This window comes from Coturnix japonica, chromosome 23 (assembly GCF_054131305.1).
Source record: "Coturnix japonica strain WE chromosome 23, WE-NBRP24, whole genome shotgun sequence".
NCBI classification, from domain to species: domain Eukaryota; kingdom Metazoa; phylum Chordata; class Aves; order Galliformes; family Phasianidae; genus Coturnix; species Coturnix japonica.
In genome coordinates, this window is record NC_140685.1 from 1,362,913 (window position 1) to 1,382,193 (window position 19,281).

The following is a 19,281-nucleotide window of genomic DNA, read 5'->3' on the forward strand; positions in this document are numbered from 1 at the left end:
CAAAAGGAAAGACCTGCTATCTGAGAGATAAAATACCCATCAGCTTTCTTTTCCCTTGCCTGAGGCTGTGCCACACACAGACTGTTGTGCAAGAGCTGACAAGGCTGACATTGGAGGTGATGTGCTGAAGAGATGCGTTCTTCTATGCAGCATGTGGGAAATGAGCCCTGAGCGGGCTTCCTTCCAGCAGGTGGCCCCAAGCAGGGCTCAGCCTTTTGCCACGATGGAGGAAAAGCACAAATAGATGGCATCAGCTCAGAGAATCTAAAGAGAAAATGCACAGTTTAGAGGCACCATCCAAGTGTTGTAACAGTGCACTAATTTTGTTGTCTGCAGGAAACGGCTTCTGCTGAGGAACTGTCTGTCCCTCATGGTATGATACACTGCACCATCTGATAGCTTAGTAAAGAGACCAGTGTTCAGGATCTGTGAGTGCCAAGGTGGCAATACACAGAAGGGAACGGAGAAGGGAAGAGAACACTCTCCCTTGCCACTCACATGGCACATAAGCTGTTCTGACAGGACACTAGGAGAAGCATTAAAAATATATGAGGGCAAGGAGCTTGAAAACAATATATGTAGCTGTGTCAGTAATATCCCAAGCTTATTCAGGAAAAATAAAAGGAAAAACGATTGAAAAAAAAAAAGGGGTAAAAGAAACAATAACAAGGAAGCCACTGTTTGTAGTGCTTGTGCATATTAATCTATGGTTTTTATTCACTAGACATTGACACGGTTACAAAGACATTGCAGAAGAAAGAGACAGAGAGTTCACATTTTGTACACTCCTCAGGTCTCTTTGCAGCCTCATGACATCCTCACTCTTCCTCTTCAATCCTCCTATGGAATTCCCGGCTTTTTGCTCGGAGCTTGTTGACCTGTGACTCTGCAATGTCAGCCCGCTCCTCAGCTTCTTCCAGCTCATGCTGGATCTTGCGGAATTTGGAAAGGTTGACATTGGACAGCTCCTCCTGTAAAAGGACAAGGAGTTGGTGGTGAAGAGCCCAGCTCTTTTCTTTCCACATGATTGTCAAGGTTCTTTGAATTGCAAAGGATCATAGGCATTTTTTGCTTATATAAAAGTCAAAACATCCCATCCCCCCTCCCCCCCCCTTTTTTTTTTCTTTTTTTTCTTTCTTTTTTTTTTTTTTTTTTTGGAAAAGTTCTCATTTTATTGTATATTTAACATTATTGACAAGACGTATATTTTAGACACATTTCTGTCATATGCTCCAAAATAATTTAAGTGCATTTGGGCTATCTATTTCCTTTCTATCATCTCATTACTTTTATACTGGAAGGCAAAGCAGATCTATAAATGTGTCAAAGATCTTGAAGCCCACCACAGCTAACAAACTACACTTCCAAAATCTCTCATTTTCTTGATGAAAACTCTTACCACTATTCAGAATAATACTTACAGCCTCCTCAGATTGTCTCTTGTAGGATTTCACCTTCATCTGAAGTTTGTCCACCAGATCCTGGAGTCTAAGAATGTTCTTGCGATCTTCCTCAGACTAAAGCAGTTGGTAAGCAGGAAAGAAAAAGAATTATTTTCCCCACAACACAGAATGACATTTTCTCTTGGACTTCATGGAAAAATACCTTGACGTTCTGTCAGGTGGTTGTGTCAACACAAAGATGCCATCAGCCTTACCTGGTAGGTCAGCTCCTTCACCCTCCTCTCGTACTTGCGCACACCCTTCACGGCTTCAGCGCTGCGCTTCTGCTCAGCATCAACCTCCCCTTCCAGCTCCCGCACCTGCAATGAGAAACCCATCATTGGAGCTTCCCTGCTCTCTCTGACCTGGGATTACACACACTTGCACAAATACCAGTCCCACACACCCTGGCCTCCAGCTTCTGGATTTGCTTCTTGCCTCCCTTCAGGGCCAGCTGCTCTGCCTCATCCAGACGGAGCTGCAGGTCCTTCACCGTCTGGTCCAGGTTCTTCTTCATCCTCTCCAGGTGGGCACTGGTGTCCTGCTCCTTCTTCAGCTCTTCTGCCATCATGGCTGCCTGGAGAGACAAAGCAGCAAAGCTAGGTTGGAGTCAGAAACCTTTTGGGAGAATGCATCGGCTGTCAGCAGAGAAAGAGCCCCGACTCACATCAGTGATGGCCTTCTTGGCCTTCTCTTCAGCATTGCGGGCTTCCTGGATGGTGTCCTCCATTTCACTCTGAATTTGGGCAATGTCTGTTTCCAGTTTTTTCTTGGTGTTGATCAAACTGGTGTTCTGTACAAAAAGAGATTGCAAGACTTGTACTCTGAGACATGAAATACACCAGCTGCAGTTTAAATGAATACTTTACTCTTCAACTATTCAAAATCTGGAATTCCTTGTTAAATGGCTCTTCACACAATTTCAGTGGAGGGCTAAGGTGGTGGACTGTGACCATGTTTCCATTGCTGGCACTGCTATTCCCTGCCACTAGAAAAGTGTCTACACAACTAGTTTGAGCATCAATGCCTCACCTGGGTATGGAGGAGCTGCACACGCTCACTTGCGTCCAGAAGCTCCTGCTCAGCCACTTTCCTCGAGCGCTCCGTCTGCTCCAGAGCTGCCCGTAGCTCCTCAATCTCAGCCTGCAGCAGGTTTGCTCTGCGCTCCACCATGGCCACCTGCTCCTTCAAGTCCTCCTGCGTCCTGAGAGCATCGTCCAAGTGTATCTGGGTATCCTGTAGAAGAGGCAAGAGAAATGACAAGGGGCACAACAAACATGTGTACCTAAATTGTCAGAGAAGATATTCCCTTCTGTGTATTTTGCTGGACAGACCTTCAACACTGTCTGTGTGTTTCTCAAGTTCTTTTGTGCCTCTGCAGCCACGCGGTTGGCATGGCTCAGCTGGATCTCCATTTCATTCAGGTCTCCCTCCATCTTCTTCTTCAGTCTCAGGGCTTCATTCCTGCTCCTGATCTCAGCATCCAGGCTGCTCTGCAAGGACTCCACAATTCTGAGGTGGTTTCTCTTCATCTGATCAATTTCCTCATCTTTCTCTGCTATCTTCCTGTCAATCTCAGACTTGACCTGGTTGAGCTCCAGTTGGAGGCGCAGGATCTTCCCCTCTTCATGTTCCAGGGAGGCCTGGATAAATGGTCGTGATCACTTATAATGTAAGTAAAACTTTCTAGCTCATTACAGCATATCTCAGGAAGTCTGAGGTAGATAAGCTCTGTAGCCAGAACAGAGGGCAAGCATGCCTTTCTTGGCCTGATTTTCTCACTGCTGATATTTTTAGTGTGGCTAACAGTTATTATGAGCATGTACCTCAGCTTCTTCCAGAGCAGCCTGGATTTCAGACTTCTCCTGCTCAATCTGCTTCTTGACTTTCTCCAGCTCATGAATCGCCTTTCCTCCCTCTGCAATCTGCTCCGTGAGGTCAGAAATCTCCTCTGTAGAGAAAAAGGAATAATCACGTGGTCAGATATAGAGCATACAGGGAAAGGCCCCGTGGCACCAGCATAAACAGGTCTCCTCCCATCACTGCAGGCACAGACCCAGGTGGAGAGATGGGCAGGAAAGCTTCTGAGAAAGCCCTGCCAGCAACAAACGCTGAGCAACTTACGCTGCAAGTTCTTGTTCTCACGCTTCAGCGTTTCCAGGTGGTCCAGGGACTCCTCATAGGCATTCTTCATCTTAAACAGCTCTGTGCTGAGGGACCGAGACTCCTTCTGGGAGGCCTCCAGCTCAGCCTGCGTTTCCTCATACTTCTGCTTCCACTCCGCCAGGATCTGAGGAGCAGCAGAGTGTGAGTATGGATGTGGCAACCACCTTCTGCTCAGGAATCACAGGGCTGTGATTCAGAATCAATCTGGAGCCCAGACTACCTTGTCAAAGTTCTTCTGCTTCTTGTCCAAAGCTGCACAGGCAGCATTTGCTCTCTCCACATCAATCATCAGGTCCTCCACCTCATTCTGCAGCCTCTGCTTTGTCTTTTCCAGGGAAGCGCATTTGGCGTTCACAGCTTCAACATGTTCCTCGGCATCCTGCAGGCGCTGGGCCAGCTTCTTTCTGGGAGGTTGTAAGCACAGCTCAGTATTTGGGAGGAAAGTGGAGATTTTTCTGTAGTTTTCATCATCATACTCAGGCACTCCACAGTATTCTGCCCAAATGCACCTAGTGCAGAGCCTTTCCCAAACTTTGGTCCCTTTTCCTTTCCTCAAGTCTAGAAATCCCTCATCTCACTGCATACATCATACATTGCCTTTCTCTTCATTCTCCGTCATGTGGACTGTTTGTCCTTTTGAAACCACCATCTCAACAGCACCAATTTCCCCTTCATATCACTCCTCTCCAAACTACTATTTAGCTTTTGCCCTTCAGTCTGTCAGTGATTTCTTCCAGTTTCTGCTACTTTCTGCCAGCTTTCCCCGCTATCCCCACATACTTGGCCTCCTCCAGCTCCTCTGTGCGCTGAATAGCATCTGTCTCATATTTGGTTCTCCACTGGGCCACTTCGCTGTTGGCCTTGGACAGGGCACGCTGCAGCTCTCCCTTGGCTTCCTGCTCCTCCTCATATTGCTCCCGGAGCAAGTCACAGTCATGGCGGGCAGACTGCAAGCTGTGGGCCAGGGCATTCTTGGCCTGGGAATTAAATGATTGGAATAAAGAGTTACAGTATTCTGGGAATCTCTTACTTTCACCTGAAAACTGTATTTTCTCCCAAGTGAAACAGTGATTTACCCACAACATGGAAAAAATGAGGCCAGAGCTCAGTGCTCTACAGAAGGCCGGGAGTCTGCACCAAAAGAGCCTAGACTGCATGTCCTTGTCATTTATTGTGTACTTTTAATTAGGTCACTTTTTGAACTACTGGAATTGCACAGAAACCATTAATGATCCTTACCTTTATCTCTTCTTCTAGCTGCCGCTTTAGTTCTTCAATCTGTTGCGTGAAGGCCTGTTTCCCTCTGGACAGCTGAGAAATTATACCATCTTTTTCCTCTGCCTGGCGTGAGTATTCACCTGGAAAATATTAATACTTAGAAAACACTTCAGCAACCAATCTTAGATTCAATTATGCAACTAAGGGGAATATCTCATTTCTAAACTAGAGCTGGGGTGTCTAACCAGATTCTGTTTGCAGGCGAGCTCTTTGAGCACTGAGATCACTGATCATGCGCTGATTCTGCTCGTCCTTTGTTTTAAATTCACTAAGTTGGTCTTCCAAAGTGCGGCACATCTTCTCCAGGTTTGCCTAGTTATCAAACATACATATGAAAAAAGAGTTAATACCCAGACTCTATCTTATTTACAGAAGGAAAATATGGCCAGAAGATACACTTTACATATATAGGGACAATGTGCATTAATTTAGGGTTTTATATATTCAATTTGGAGAATGTACAACTGACAATGTTTAAGCAAGGTAAGACTGAATATAAATATACTAAAAATGTGCTATAAAAAGCATTTCTGTACCTTGGCTTTGGAGACAGACTCCATGTTGCTGGCCAAGTCATCAATCTCCATCTTCAGCTCACTCTTCTCCTTCTCCAGCTTCTGCTTGACTCTCTGCAGGTTGTCGATCTGCTCCCCAAGCTCCGCTGTGCTGTCCGCATGCTTCTTCCGCAGGGCGGCAGCCGTGGCTTCGTGCTGCAGCGTGGCCTCTTCAAGGTCACGACGCATCTTCTGAAATTCTGCCTCACGCTTCTTGTTCATCTCAATCTGAGCTGCCGTAGCCCCTCCTGCTTCCTCCAGGCGCCCACTGATCTCCTCCAGCTCCCTGGAGAGGTCAGCCCGGTGCTTCTCTGCTTTTGCCCGAGAAGTTCGCTCTGCTTCAATTTCCTCCTCCAGTTCCTCAATACGGGCCTGGGGAACATCAGAGACTCTTCACACCCATGTCCTTCTCCTACCTGATCTCAGTCTGTGTGATAGAGGAAAAGAACCAGAGACTTGCCTGCAGCTCCTTGATCTTCTTCTGTAACTGCATGCCCAGAAGTTGTTCATCCTCAATTTTGCTCTGGATTTGGCTGATTTCAAAGTCTTTCCTTTGAAACAAGATAAATGGTGTTAGTGCCTGAACAAAATTCCCAAGTGCATCTGCCCGGCAGTCAGGTGTCACGTAAACACACTTACTTCTTCAGTTTCTCATCCAGCTGCTGTTTATCATTTTCCAAATCCATTATGCTGTCATGAGCCAACTTCAGGTCTCCTTCAAGTTTCCTCTTAGCTCTCTCGAGGTCCATGCGCAGCTTCTTCTCTTGCTCCAGGGATCCTTCCAGCTAAACAGAATGAGATCATCAGTGATGATGTGAAATGTGCCAGCCACATTTACCTCTACAACTGTCCTGTAATGGCTGTGTGCATTTTGCTTACATCGTCCACTTGCTGCTCCAGCTTGGTTTTAGCTTTGGTCAGCGTATTGACTTTGTCCTCTTCAGCCTGCAGGTCATCCAGTGTCTGCTGATGGGCCTCTTGGAGGGCTTTCTTCTCTTTTGTCAGCTTCACAATGGTCTCATCCAGGGCTGCCATCTCCTCTGTGAGGTTTTTCACCTTTGACAAGAAGGTAGTAAGTATAGATAAAAAATGATGTTTACAGTTTAGTACTGTGCAACAAAAGTGAGCGACTTGTTCTGCCTCATACCTTGTTTTCAGTGGCATGCTTTTCCTTCTCAACTTTGGCCAGTGTTAACTCCAGGTCATCTATGTCTTTCTTCAGCTCTGAGCATTCATCTTCCAGTTTCCTCTTTTTAGCTGTCAGCTCAGCATTAATTTCCTCCTCATCCTCAGCCCGTTCTGTCACCTCCTTAATTTTGGCTTCCAGCTGGATTTTGGTTTTGATGAGCTGGTCACATCTTTCTTCAGCATCAGCCAAGGCATCAGCTTCCTGAGGAGAAAAATGCACTTTTTTTAGATATGCCCTTTGCCGGATATTGTGATTCTCAGCTTCTTAGATGTAGATTCCTTACAAGCAATTTTTTAGTTAAATGTTTGTTTTGTATTGCAAGAGAAAGAAATACACCTTTTAATTTATTTTATATTGGTGATTTTAATACACCTGTTTTTAAACAGGTGTATTGAACAGGTACCAAACAAAATCCTTTGTTATCTATACAAAGATCTGATTAATCTTTATGATTAAAATACATATGTAAGTGTATATGCATCTTAACCCATGATAATGAACAGAATATGTAAATTTGGGTTTAATCATATGAATATCTCTCGTAATTACAAACATTTACAAAGTGCTGAGTGATAATCGTGTGCCAAGATACATACAAATATCAAAATGACAGTTATGTTGACACCATTTTTTGTTTCTCTTTTTTACCCTACTGGCTTTTTAGAGCAACTGTTTCTGCTTTAGGTTTTCACCATATCTCAAAAAATACTCTGTATTAAGTAGTTTCAGCTTCTCTGCAATACTTCTGTCACCTCCAGTAGCTGCCAGAAACTGAGTCATTTGGAATATACTTTTGCATATGACACCAAGCTGAGAAGTGCCTTATAGACTGGAGGAAAGGGAAGCCTTTCAGAGGGACCGGGGCAGGCTGGAGAAGTGGGCCCAGAAAAACCTAATCATGTTCAACAAGGCTAAGTGCAGGGTATTGCACTTCGACCAGGGCAACCTCAGGTATTTATACAGACTGGGGGAAGATCTCCTTGGGAGCAGCCCTGCAGAAAAGGACTTGGGGGTCCTGGTGGACAAGAAGCTGGACATGAACCAGCAGTGTAAGCTTGCAGCCCTGAAGGCCAGCTGTGTGCTGGGTTGCATTAACAGAGGAGTTACCAGCAGGGAGAGGGAGGTGATTGTACCCCTCTACTCAGTTCTAGTGAGGCCCCATCTGCAGTGCTGCAGATGGAGCTCCCAGCACAGGAAGGACATGGAGCTCTTGGAGTGGGTCCAGAGGAGGCCACTAAGATGGTCAGAGGGCTGGAGCAGCTCTCCTGTGAGAAGAGGTGGAGGGAACTGGGCTTGTTTAGATTGGAGAAGAGAAAGCTCTAGGGAGACCTCATTGCGGCCTTCCAGTACTTGAAGGGAGCGTATAAACAGGAGGGGGAACGGCTATTTGTGAGAGTGGGCAGTGATAGGACAAGGGGGAATGGTGTTAAACTTAGACAGGGGAGGTTTATGTTAGATATTAGGAGGAAGTTTTTCACCCAGAGGATGGTGACGCACTGGAACAGGTTGCCCAAGGAGGCTGTGGATGCCCCATCCCTGCAGGCATTCAAGGCCAGGCTGGATGTGGCTCTGGGCAGCCTGGGCTGCTTGTTGGCGACCCTGCACACAGCAGGGGGTTGGAACTGGCTGAGCATTGTGGGCCTTTGCAACCCAGGCCATTCTGTGATTCTTTGATTCTGTGCTTCTAAGCTTTTAGTTATTTTTTAATTATTTTTTTTTCCAGCAGATGTCTTGTGGTGTTTACTTTTATCTCATCTTTCAGTCTAGTAGAAATTTTACGGGGGGGGGGGGGGAAGATAATTTCAGCAGTCATTTTACAGTTCAAGATATTTTCAAAAGGAGATCGTTTAAGCTTTCCTAGGTGTCACTTAAGCTGCATAGTGCTGCTGTGATGATATAGTCTCTTCAATTCTACGAATGCTTTGATTCAGAATTCACAGGATTGAAATCTCATAGATGTACCGTGTATTTTTATCTAGTAATTCTGAGCACTTTTAGAGTGTAAAATGAATATATTGTTTACTCTTAGCTCAGCATTATAACATGGTAATCTCTATAATAGGAAGACCACCTATATTGGAAAGGAAGAAATTATCTTGTTTAACTGGGATATAGAAAGAAAAAATGCTCTCTTTATATTCCCTAAAGTAAAGTATTTATAAGGACAGACGTTCTCTGTTTTGGAGAGGTTGGAAAGCATAACTAGAAGAACAAAAGTATATTACTAAAAGTAAAATTTCTTAATTGCTCTGATCAGTTCAACTGAATGTAAGTGATAATGGTCTCAGCCAACACCACAGAACTGGTGACCAGCAGTAGTTCCTGATGAAGCAGCATGAAGCTGCATCAGAAGATTGGATATTAGGAAAAGGATCTTCAAAATGAGGGTGATTGGGCTCTGGAGCAGGCTCCCCAGGGAAGTGGTCATGGCACCAAACCTGTCAATATTCAAGAATTGTTTGGTCAGTGCTCTCAGAAACTTGGTTTGAATTTGAGCAGATCCTGTGTTGAGACAGGAGTAGGACTCAGTCACTCTTGGGTTCCTTCCTACTCAGGATATGCTGTCGTTCTATGGTTTTGTGAAATGTCTCACCTATGGTATCCATGTGGTCATGAAATGCCATGACTGCAGCCTTCTGACAGCTCCTACAGTAGCTAGGTAGGTTTTTCACTTCAGCATTTAATGAAGTACAACTAAATTAAATTACATTGTACTTCCTATGTGTCTTTTGAAAATGTAGTCAGCCTTAAGTTCACAGTTAGAATCAGTCATACTGGTAGTACTCACAGCCTGCACTTGGAGCTGCAGATCATTTTTCTCCTGCACCAACTTCACCATTTTCTCCTCCAGTTCCTTCCTCTTTGCCTCTGACTTTGAAAGCTCTTCCTTAGTCTTCTCAAACTCTTGTTTCATGTTGGCCATCTCCTTCTCAGACTCTGCACTCTTCAGCAGGGGCTTGATCTTGAAGAACAACTTCATCCAGGGCCAGTGCTTGACGTTCATGAATGCACGAATGTTGTACTGGATGCAGAAGATGGACTCTCTGAAAGGTTAAGTCAAATAAATATTGGCAATTTAGAGTCGGATGACACAATATACCAAATCCAGTAAACCTAATTTACGGAAATGTCTACCTCCTCTCTACCATTTTCTGGTACTCCACTCTCATCAAGAAGCCCCTGCACCTGGCCTGTGTGCGAGTGATGAGCTGTGCCAGCTTCTCATCCCTCATCTCCTCCAAAAGGCCAATCAGTCCAGCTTTGAAGAACACCTTAGGTTATAAAACAAAGATAAGTACAACGTATGTGCTTATTGGTCACTGCAGCCAAGTAACCAGTTCCTCCATGGCAGATAACACAGGAAGTTAAGAGAAAAAGCAAAAAACACAAAGAATATGTGTAGTTACCATGTGTAGTTCCTCTTTTTATTATCTTCAGTCATGCGGGTCTGGCTATTATAGTCATATTGTAGTACATGAAAACTATAAAAGCCAGACCTCATTCCATGGTTTTTATTAATTCTTGATTCATCTTTTCTACCACTTCATCTTCAATTATCCCTTAGAATTATTCCTCACCAATAATTTCAAAGTATTGACTGAGTATGTGTCTAGTTTATGTGTTTTATACTCATTGTTTAATTTCACGTGCTATCTGATAAATCTCAGTATTATCCGCAAGCTTTACAAAACAAAAAACACATAGTTCTTGAAACAAACACTTCTCATACCTTGGTGTGGCCAAATTTATATTGAGTGTGGTCTATATCAATTGATCCAAGCAGTTTCTCACAAGCCTTCTTGCTGTCAATGAACTGTCCCTCTGGAATAGCACTTGCATTCAGTACTTTGTATCTAGGGGACAAAATGATAATATGAACAGGTCTGTTGTTGCAATCAGTTACCTGGTATGCTGCAAGAAAGAGAACATAACTGCACTGCTAAATGTAAATGTTCAGAGAATGATTTTGTCACCAGGGGAGAAGTTTAAATTTCATAAACTACTCAAGAGGGACAAAATCCAGGAATGGAATGTAGTCTTACCTCTGTTTAAAATCTGCATACAGGACTCTGTTGGGAAATCCTTTCCTGCAAATTCTGATCCCTTCCAGCACACCATTACACCTCAGTTGGTGCAGAACCAGCTCATGCTCCATGGCACCTAGCAATTCAGAGTATAAATGAGCACTGTATTCTGTAGTACAGCAGAGATTAGATACTCAAGGTTGTCTGTGGGTGGGTCTCTTACCAGGTGTTTTTGTTTCATTTGGGATGATACAGCGTACAAAATGGGGGTGGGTGCTTCTCAGATTGGTCATCAGCTTGTTTAAATTCTCCTGGGAGAGTCATCAAAAAAAGTTTATATTAGCAAATATAATCTCCACTAAGCATCAAGCCCTCTGTAATGATATAACCTATTAGACAGAATCCTGAACTGAAGCCACCTGCAGAAGTTTTTCTGTTTCCACATAGATTATTCATTTAATGTAGAAAATTTGTCTGTTTTGTCTGTAGAATATATTATATTCTCAAACATAACATTTTATGACATTCTCTGAATCTAGTGGAATGCTTTCAGTAGAAATGATATCCATTTTCCATTATATGTACCAGGAGAGATACACAGATAGCTCTGTGATCCAGTTTGAAGCATACTACAGTATGCACTTAAAGTGGATCACACTGCATAGAACAAAAATATAAAGCTGAATATTATATGTCTAGGTCGCATATTTCTCTAGTAAGGTTAGAGGAGAATGAGGTGACATTAATCCCAATGTTGGTTTGTAACTAATCTCTGAGTAAGTTTTTATATTGTCTATAATTAGTGGAGGGAGGCAGGTACCCCCAGGGGATATTTCCAAAAAAGCATTCTCAACATCCTTCTGTAGAAGGAACTATTTTATATTAAGAAGGAAACACCAAATGAAGGGCAAACATCATAATAGCCTTGAGGAGAGTTTAGATATGTATGGTGCTGACAGGCAGCAAGACTTGGTTATGAGAAAAAAAGTATACAACATCTTAAAAATCCACATCCCAAGGTGTGATGGTATTTCAACCATAATAGGCTGATCCATTAATCATGAAAATAATATTAGACATATTAATGAAGGAAACCAGCAGGCAGAAAGAATGTTGTTACAGGGCAATAAACGTTTCTGAAGCCAGAGGTGTGCACTCGAAGGAAATATGCATATTTTAGATATATCTTTGAAGTTTCCTGTATAATGTTGTTCCATCTGAAGACACTGTCTTATGAAAAGTAGACAAAAAGAAAATTCATGCAGTCAGTGTAAGAGATGAAGTAAGTTACAGTGGGTTCACTTCTATCAAAGCATGGCTCAAGAACTTCAGGGCTTCTTTTTTATCACAGCTCAGCACGGGGGGGGGCGGTTGAGGGGAAAAGCTATTTTAAATAATGAATTTCTTCCTCATCTTAGGAAAAAATATTGAACTCTGTATTGTACCCGGAAAAGAGCTGAGACAGTCTGGAAAGAAGAACCTTTCTTCTTGCCACCTTTCTTGCCAGCACCAGCACTAGCCTCTGCAAGATAAAAAAATAGATTTAAGAGATTTAATATTTTTGGTTTTGCCTTTTATGGTACTTTTTCTACTTTGTAAATTGGTAAAAATATGAGTTTGAAAGCTGACCTGCTTCTGCTCCACCGTAGTTGGCAAACAGTAAGGCCAAAGTTTTCAGTGAAGATTTCTGGTACAGCCCAATGACAGTTTCATTCAGGGGGTCCTTGTTCTTCTCAAGCCAGCCAGTGATATTATAGTCCACTGTGCCAGCATAGTGCACCAGGGAGAAGTGGGCCTCAACCTTTCCTTTGGTAGGCTTGGGCTTCTGGAAGTTGCTGGACTTGCCCAGATGCTGGTCATAGAGCTTGTTCTTGAAAGAGGTGTCTGTTGCCTTGGGGAACATGCACTCTTCTTCCAGGATGGAGAAGATGCCCATGGGCTGAAAGAAGTACACAGGAGAGACAATCAGCAATTCAGTTTTCAGGACACTTATGGTACCCAGTGACATGGCAATGTGGAACACACACAAATTAAAATACAGGAAAGTCCATTTAAACAAGAAAATACTTTTTTACTGTGAGGATGATCAAGTGTTGAAACAGATCATTGTTATCCAAGTTTGTTGTTTGAGATATTCAAAAGAGCTTTGTGGTCCTTAGAAATCTGTTCTAGCTGACATATTTGACCAAGGGGGTTAGATTAAGTGACCTCATAGATCCTCTGCACTCTGAAATTCTGTGATTCTAATTTCTTACCATTCTGTCAGCCACCGAAGACTGCATCCTGTATATAATGTGAATGTTTTCTTATTCAAAGTCAAAGGATTAAAGTGCAACTGTTTGCTATTAATTATGCATTTCCATTTCCTGAGTTTATTTTACAAAGATACAGCTATATTGCTTTAGGAGCACAAGTCTGTTGCAGCTAAGAGGTTAGGTGGAAACTCAAATGGAAACCTATTCTAGCTGTTTTGAGAAAACATTTTGATTGAGAATTTAACAATCTTTTTGCACTTCAGAAGAGATCAGTACAAACCTGCTGCCATAAACAGCCTTAATATCTCAATTGACAGCTAAAATAAACTAAACATAAATATATTTTTGAATATCAAGATCTAAAAATTTGCTTATGAACATGGAAGGTTCCTTTGAAAACTTGAGATCTAGTAATTATAAAATCTGTATTCTCACACCTTCTCAATGAGCTCAATGCAGGCAGCCAGGTCCATCCCAAAGTCAATGAATGTCCATTCAATGCCTTCCTTCTTGTACTCCTCTTGTTCCAGTACAAACATGTGGTGGTTGAAAAACTGTTGCAGTTTCTCATTGGTGAAGTTGATGCACAGCTGCTCAAAGCTGTTGAACTGGAAATAAAATGATAAAGACTCATATTTGCAAGATGCAGTATTAACTGCAAAACCTCATCCTTTAAAAATACAGAAAGCAGCTATATTGGTTTCATTGTGCCTGCACATTTCTTCATTCAGCTTGCAGGCTATGTAACAAAATAGAGAAATGCTTAAAAGTCACTGTTCATAACAATATTTTAATCCTTGATTTAGCTGTGAAGATAGAATATACTTCCTACATCACCTGAGGCTACACTGCAGAAAAACGGTAACACATATCATGAACAGTATTTGTGTTATGATCATTTAAACCAAAGAACTTTTCTGTCTGAACCATTCTGCTCTTTTGAGTTTTTACCTCTTAATAATGAGCCTATTGTCATGAAAAAAAATCCTTAAAAGGGTCAAAATTGCTTTATAGGAAAAAAATAAATAAATAGGCAAATAGGACCATAGAATTGTAGAGTAGCTTGGGTAGGAAAAGACCTTAAAAGATGATCAGGTTCCAAACAATTACAATAAATTACGTTATGATAACATCCAGCTGTGACTTCCAATCATCTCTTACAAATCTTTGTTACTCACATCAAAGATCTCAAAGCCAGCGATGTCCAGGACACCAATGAAGTACTGCCGGGGCTGCTTGGTATCCAGCTGCTGGTTGATGCGAACAACCATCCACAAGAACATCCTCTCATAGACAGCTTTTGCCAGAGCACCCACAGCATTGTGCACCTAAAACAAAGGCAGATGTCTGCATTTACCATACTGAGCAGAGGAGAACCAAAGAGATCTTAATTCAAAGAATGGTTTCAGGTTACTGTATTTCTTACCTGTTGTACAGTCTGACCCTTGGTCACATATTCATTCCCAACTTTGACTCGGGGGTAGCACAGTGCCTTGAGCATGTCAGCTGAATTCAGGCCCATCAGGTAGGCAGCCTTGTCAGCCACTAATCAGCAAAGAGAGATGGAAAAGAAGAACTCAGCATTACTAACATTTTGTATCTTGAAGTATTTTCTAAGCACTGCAGTGCTGAGGTTTCTGTTCTTTGAAATCTGCTGACAGACTCTCACAGAAAGAATCTTAGTGACATCAAAGCCATTATGCATGCTGAGCTTTTTGAAAGAGCTTATGTTTGAAGTTCTTCATTGAGGCATGCAAAATATAATGATGTTTTGTTAAAATTTCAGGAACACAACTGAAAGCTGAATATCCGTGGTATGTATGTAGCTCAGAAGTAAAAACATTGGATTCTGTCCTGTCTCAGATGCAACTGCAGTACTTCCAACCTTCTGCCCAGTCCTTCAGCAAGAGAAGCCATCACTGGGAAAACTGGAGACATGGTTTCAAGATCCTAATCCAGCAGAGAGGAAACAAATGCACCTTTCACAACAGAGTTCCCTGAGCGTCTGGCAGATGAAGGAGAAAAGGAACACGGCCACCCATTTAATTAGGGCTGAACCACTTTACTGTTCCACAAGGGTTGCAAGGTATGTCCAAGAAAAGTATGAGTAATAATAACATTACAGAAAAAACATCCACATCTCCCGGCAGTGTACACAGGATGGTTTAAATTGTTAATTTGGGATATGATAAACAAATCCAGAGATTTTACATCAGAGAAATTGATACAATGGGAGGACAAGTGACTGTTTCTGACTTGATGTTTTCCCTGGGTTTCTCAAGCTCAACACTGGCTAAGACACGGAGTGGCTGAAAGGACCATTAGCTACTGAGTTTAACAGTACCTTCTGTGCCATCTGGCTCTGCCTGCTCCTCTCGCTGTTTCTGCTTGAATTTCAAATTCCCATAGTGCATGACAGCCCCTGTGAGCTTGTAGATGGCAGTCTTTTCATCAGCACTGAAGCCCAGGATGTCAATGGCACTCTAGTAATAGATTCAATATAGTGAAATATTTGTCTGAATATGATATATGACCTATAAAAGATGACCTGTTTTATGCGCTACTCACATCTGTAGCCATAAGCTCCTCCTTGTCATCAATGCTGGGGACAGTGATCTCACCTTGACTCACAAAAGGGTAGTCGTATGGGTTGGTGGTGATAAGGAGCATTTCTGAAAATAAATGGATGTTCATGGATTAAATTTCAGTATTTTCATAATGTTATTAATTGTTGCTCTGTAATCTTCCTCCAAATAGCTCAGTGATGTCTCCTACCTATTAGCTCTGGCTTCTTGTTGGATGTGATCTGATAAAAGATGTGGTAGCTTCTTTCTGCCTTGAGCTGGAAAGTAACTCTGGACTTTTCCAGCAGATCTGCCGAGGAAGGAGAAAAGAGTTAGGTACAAGACAGGACATGGAGGTGGAAATTCAGGAAGGAATTTGAACAGGCCAGGAGCCACTCTTACAAGTTTCAATGTCAGCAGAAGCCAGTTTGCCTGTGGCCCCAAAATGGATTCTGATGAATTTACCCTGTTGAGGAAATGGGATCATTTCAGCCTGGATGGCTTCTTTGGACAGCTCCTTATTTAAGAATATCACTAGCCCCATCATTACTTTGTGGGGAGCAATGACTTACAAAACGTGAGGAGTTGTCATTCCTCACAGTCTTGGCATTCCCAAAGGCCTCCAGCAGGGGGTTGGCACTGATGATTTGATCCTCCAGTGTTCCCTACAGGATAACAATTATTCCTGGATAATCCTTATTTTCCAAAATTCATGCTAGGAACAGAATAAACATTTATTTCAGCCAGTATCGCTTAATGTACCTGCATTTTGCCAGGCTGGTCTTCCTTCTTCTTCTCCCCGCTAGCTGCAATTGTTGCAAAGTACTGGATGACACGTTTCGTGTTCACAGTCTTCCCTGCACCAGATTCTCCGCTGTCAAACCAAACAGAGAAGCAGAGAGCGTGAGGTCAGGGAGAAGGTCCCCTGGCACAGGGCAGCCCCGCAGGGACCCGAGCTGGGAGCATACTTACGTGATCAGAATTGACTGATTCTCGCGGTCTGTGAAAGAGATAGAGATAAGGAGGCTTTTCCTACTGCTCATAAATAACAAGAAACACAAAATGTGGGAGACAAATATGAACTGAAATCTGCAGGGAGTGCAGGGATGGGAGACAGTGAAAACCCCTGGGAGTTCCAGTTTTAGCTATTGTCCTGAGTAGCACTGAGCTGGCTTAAAATGTAAGTTGGATCTTCTTCAAAAAGTCCAAGCATTAATTCCCCAAAGCAAGTAATGTATTTCCTTCCATGTCCCAACGGTGGTAAGTATAAGCTCAAATTGAGGTATACAGCTGTCAGAGGCCTGTGGTCCTCACACAAACCGTGTACCTTCTTGTCCCTCACACAGTTTTCATGCAGGAATCTGATCAAGCTGCCTACCTCTGTTCAAAGTAAAATATTGTATGGAATAATAATATGTTGAATTCAGTCACTGCAAAAAAAGTAAATTATGAGTCCAGCATTAATTCTGCAGTGAGAGAGTGTAGCATTATGTATGATATGCTGCTAGAAATAAGACACACTGCTGAATGTATGCATGCTTCTAGTACAGTGCTTGAAATTAGTTCCTCCTTAACTTGATCAGTTTCTGTCACACAGCTCCATGATGATTGTACTGGCTTTTCATACACTCCAGTAAGAGCAATGGGGCTCTTCAGGTTGCTTTGAAGGAGATCAGGCACTCACCAGTCAGCATGAACTGATAGGCGTTGTCAGAGATAGAGAAGATGTGTGGAGGAGCCTCCTGGCGCTTTTTGCCTCGGTAGGCCAACACCACCTCCGGGTTGTACACCGGCAGCCACTTGTAGGGGTTGACAGTGACACAGAACAGGCCCGAGTAGGTCTGCAAGGAAGGGACACAGCATGTTGCATTCCACTCAGCCTGGCACAACAGTCCTCCCAAGCTACGCTACCCAAGGAAGAGCTGCTGGTACTTACGTAGATCATCCAGGCTGCATAACGCTCTTTGAGGTTGTACAGCACAGCGGGTTCATGGAGGTGAGTCATCATGGCCATGTCCTCAATTTTATCGTACTTGGGAGGGTTCATGGAGTAGACCTGATCATCCTTCACAGTCAGAGTCTGTCAAGGAATTGAAAGATCTGTCTGTCAGCCAGAAGCTCAGAGTGGAGATTAAATGTTGATGTGAAACTTGCTTTTTTCTCACCTCTCCACCTTCAGTCTTGACAGTGACCTTCCCTGTTTCCCTGCTCTGGATTGTCCCTTTCACAAAGGATTCCTTTGGATGAGCCACAAAGACTGATGACTTGGCATCAAAAGGCTTGTTCTGGGCCTCAATTCTTTCCTTCTCTGACTTTCGAAGATAAGGAGCTGCCTCCCCAAAGACGGCCATTTCAGCATCTGAAGAAGCCATGGCTGCTCTTCACTGAAGGCACCTCAGCAGAATACTCTAACAGGGAGAAGTAACATGGCACAGCTCATTTAGATATATTCTATAACACTGTGAGACTGACTGTGACTTGGTTTTTCTTCAACTTGTACTATATGGAATGTCTAACATGTCCTAATGGAAGATTTGATTGACTTAGGTTGACTTGGGAAACAAGAGGTCATAACTGATGCAGTCTAGGTGTTCAGACTTCTAGAAGAGCAACATCTGATCACCTTTCACAACTGTAGGCTTGGGGCTTTAAGAACATCATGTCTGCAAGATGAGTGAAGTTGCTGAGCAAGATTTATTTTAAGACATCATTACTAGCAGTTGAAATAAAGGTGGAGCATTTTGTTTAAAGGCGGAGAAACATTTCTAATAACACGTAATTTAAAGACCTATAAACTTGAAAAACTTTGAACTTGTGGGGCATTTACTTATTAACTGTAATTGTAACAGGAAGGCAGAGAAAACTAATGAATTTTGCTACTGAAGTTGCCATCAGGAAGAAAAGGGCAGGATCTGTGACCTTTTAATACTCTGCTGTAATTTAATTTGTTTATACATTTGTCATTCATGACTACAATGTCCAAATACACTCATCTTCAAAGTTCTGACTTGTATGAAACAAAATCCATGCACTGAAATTGGAATTGCCATGGCTGCACAAAGCTCCCAAATAAATACTTTCTGAAAAAATCCAGGAACAGGGGAGTTCTCAAAACTTTAATAAAATAAGAATGCTTCTTCAGATGTTTTGCTGCATCTGCCATCGGAGGCAGGAAGATATAAACACAACCATTTGAAAGCCTTACCAGCCATGAGCACCCCACCGCCTGCCTACTGTAATCACACCAGCTTGGAATGCAGGGTGAAAAAGGTAATTGTTCATCCATACAGAAATCCCACCCAAAAGCATAAATAATTCAGGTTCTTACCTCTCGTGACACCAGATGGGTGGCTTGCAGCCTGGCAGCTGGTCAATGCTGCAGAACAGAAATGCAGAAATCCTACTTGCAGCTGCACAGAATTCCAGAGTGAAAATGTGCAGGTGTCTTGAAAGCAGATTTAAAACTTGAGCTGAGGAATTGAGCTTCCTCTTGGAAATGAGCAATGGAGGCAGAGGAATGCTGTAACACAGAAAGACTCCTGCACGGCTGCAGACCCCATCCACTTACCTTGAGGCTTTCCGTGGCGACAGGGCAGTCTTGCTGCAGGGACGTTTTATACGATCTCATCTGCAGATGCTACAGATGCCTACTCTTTCTTCGGTCAAAAAATTTTTGGCAAGCCTTCTTTAGTAAAGCATTGTCTGGCAAACTGAACTAAGGGCATAATTGTCATTTGACATGACTAGATATAATTAGAAAATTTTGATGTCTTACGGACTATATGAATACATCTCCTATAAACAATTT

The 19,281-nt window shown here is 42.8% G+C and overlaps 1 protein-coding gene and 1 long non-coding RNA gene across 18 annotated transcripts in view; one reads left to right on the forward strand and one right to left on the reverse strand.

Moving 5' to 3' along the window:
• The window catches only part of LOC107322053 (uncharacterized), a 109,032-nt gene that overhangs the window by 83,339 nt on the left and 6,412 nt on the right, over positions 1-19,281 (forward strand). For 4 of the 17 annotated variants that reach the window (XR_014936706.1, XR_014936711.1, XR_014936710.1 and 1 more), the window contains 2 exons: positions 4,866-4,954; positions 14,773-14,912. This is a non-coding gene — a long non-coding RNA (uncharacterized LOC107322053). Of the gene's footprint in view, positions 1-4,865; positions 4,955-14,695; positions 14,996-17,652; positions 18,571-19,281 lie in introns of those variants that run through there. The other 13 variants (XR_014936717.1, XR_014936719.1, XR_014936714.1 and 10 more) reach the window with 11 other exon arrangements.
• Positions 681-17,845, reverse strand: LOC107322041 (myosin heavy chain, skeletal muscle, adult-like). The gene is made up of 38 exons (XM_015879637.3): positions 17,639-17,845; positions 17,410-17,553; positions 17,158-17,314; positions 16,446-16,473; positions 16,236-16,347; positions 16,046-16,138; positions 15,876-15,939; positions 15,685-15,783; positions 15,478-15,581; positions 15,254-15,392; positions 14,336-14,454; positions 14,088-14,237; positions 13,347-13,517; positions 12,284-12,593; positions 12,100-12,176; positions 10,878-10,965; positions 10,673-10,790; positions 10,360-10,483; positions 9,765-9,901; positions 9,418-9,673; positions 6,588-6,830; positions 6,320-6,496; positions 6,080-6,225; positions 5,901-5,991; positions 5,423-5,812; positions 5,072-5,198; positions 4,848-4,966; positions 4,389-4,585; positions 3,829-4,012; positions 3,567-3,732; positions 3,269-3,393; positions 2,777-3,085; positions 2,475-2,678; positions 2,110-2,235; positions 1,849-2,019; positions 1,658-1,762; positions 1,422-1,517; positions 681-971 (listed from the first exon to the last, which is right to left on the reverse strand). The coding sequence occupies exons 1-38, from the start codon at positions 17,843-17,845 to the stop codon at positions 819-821; spliced, it is 5,826 nt and encodes a 1,941-aa protein (XP_015735123.2). The 3' UTR covers positions 681-818.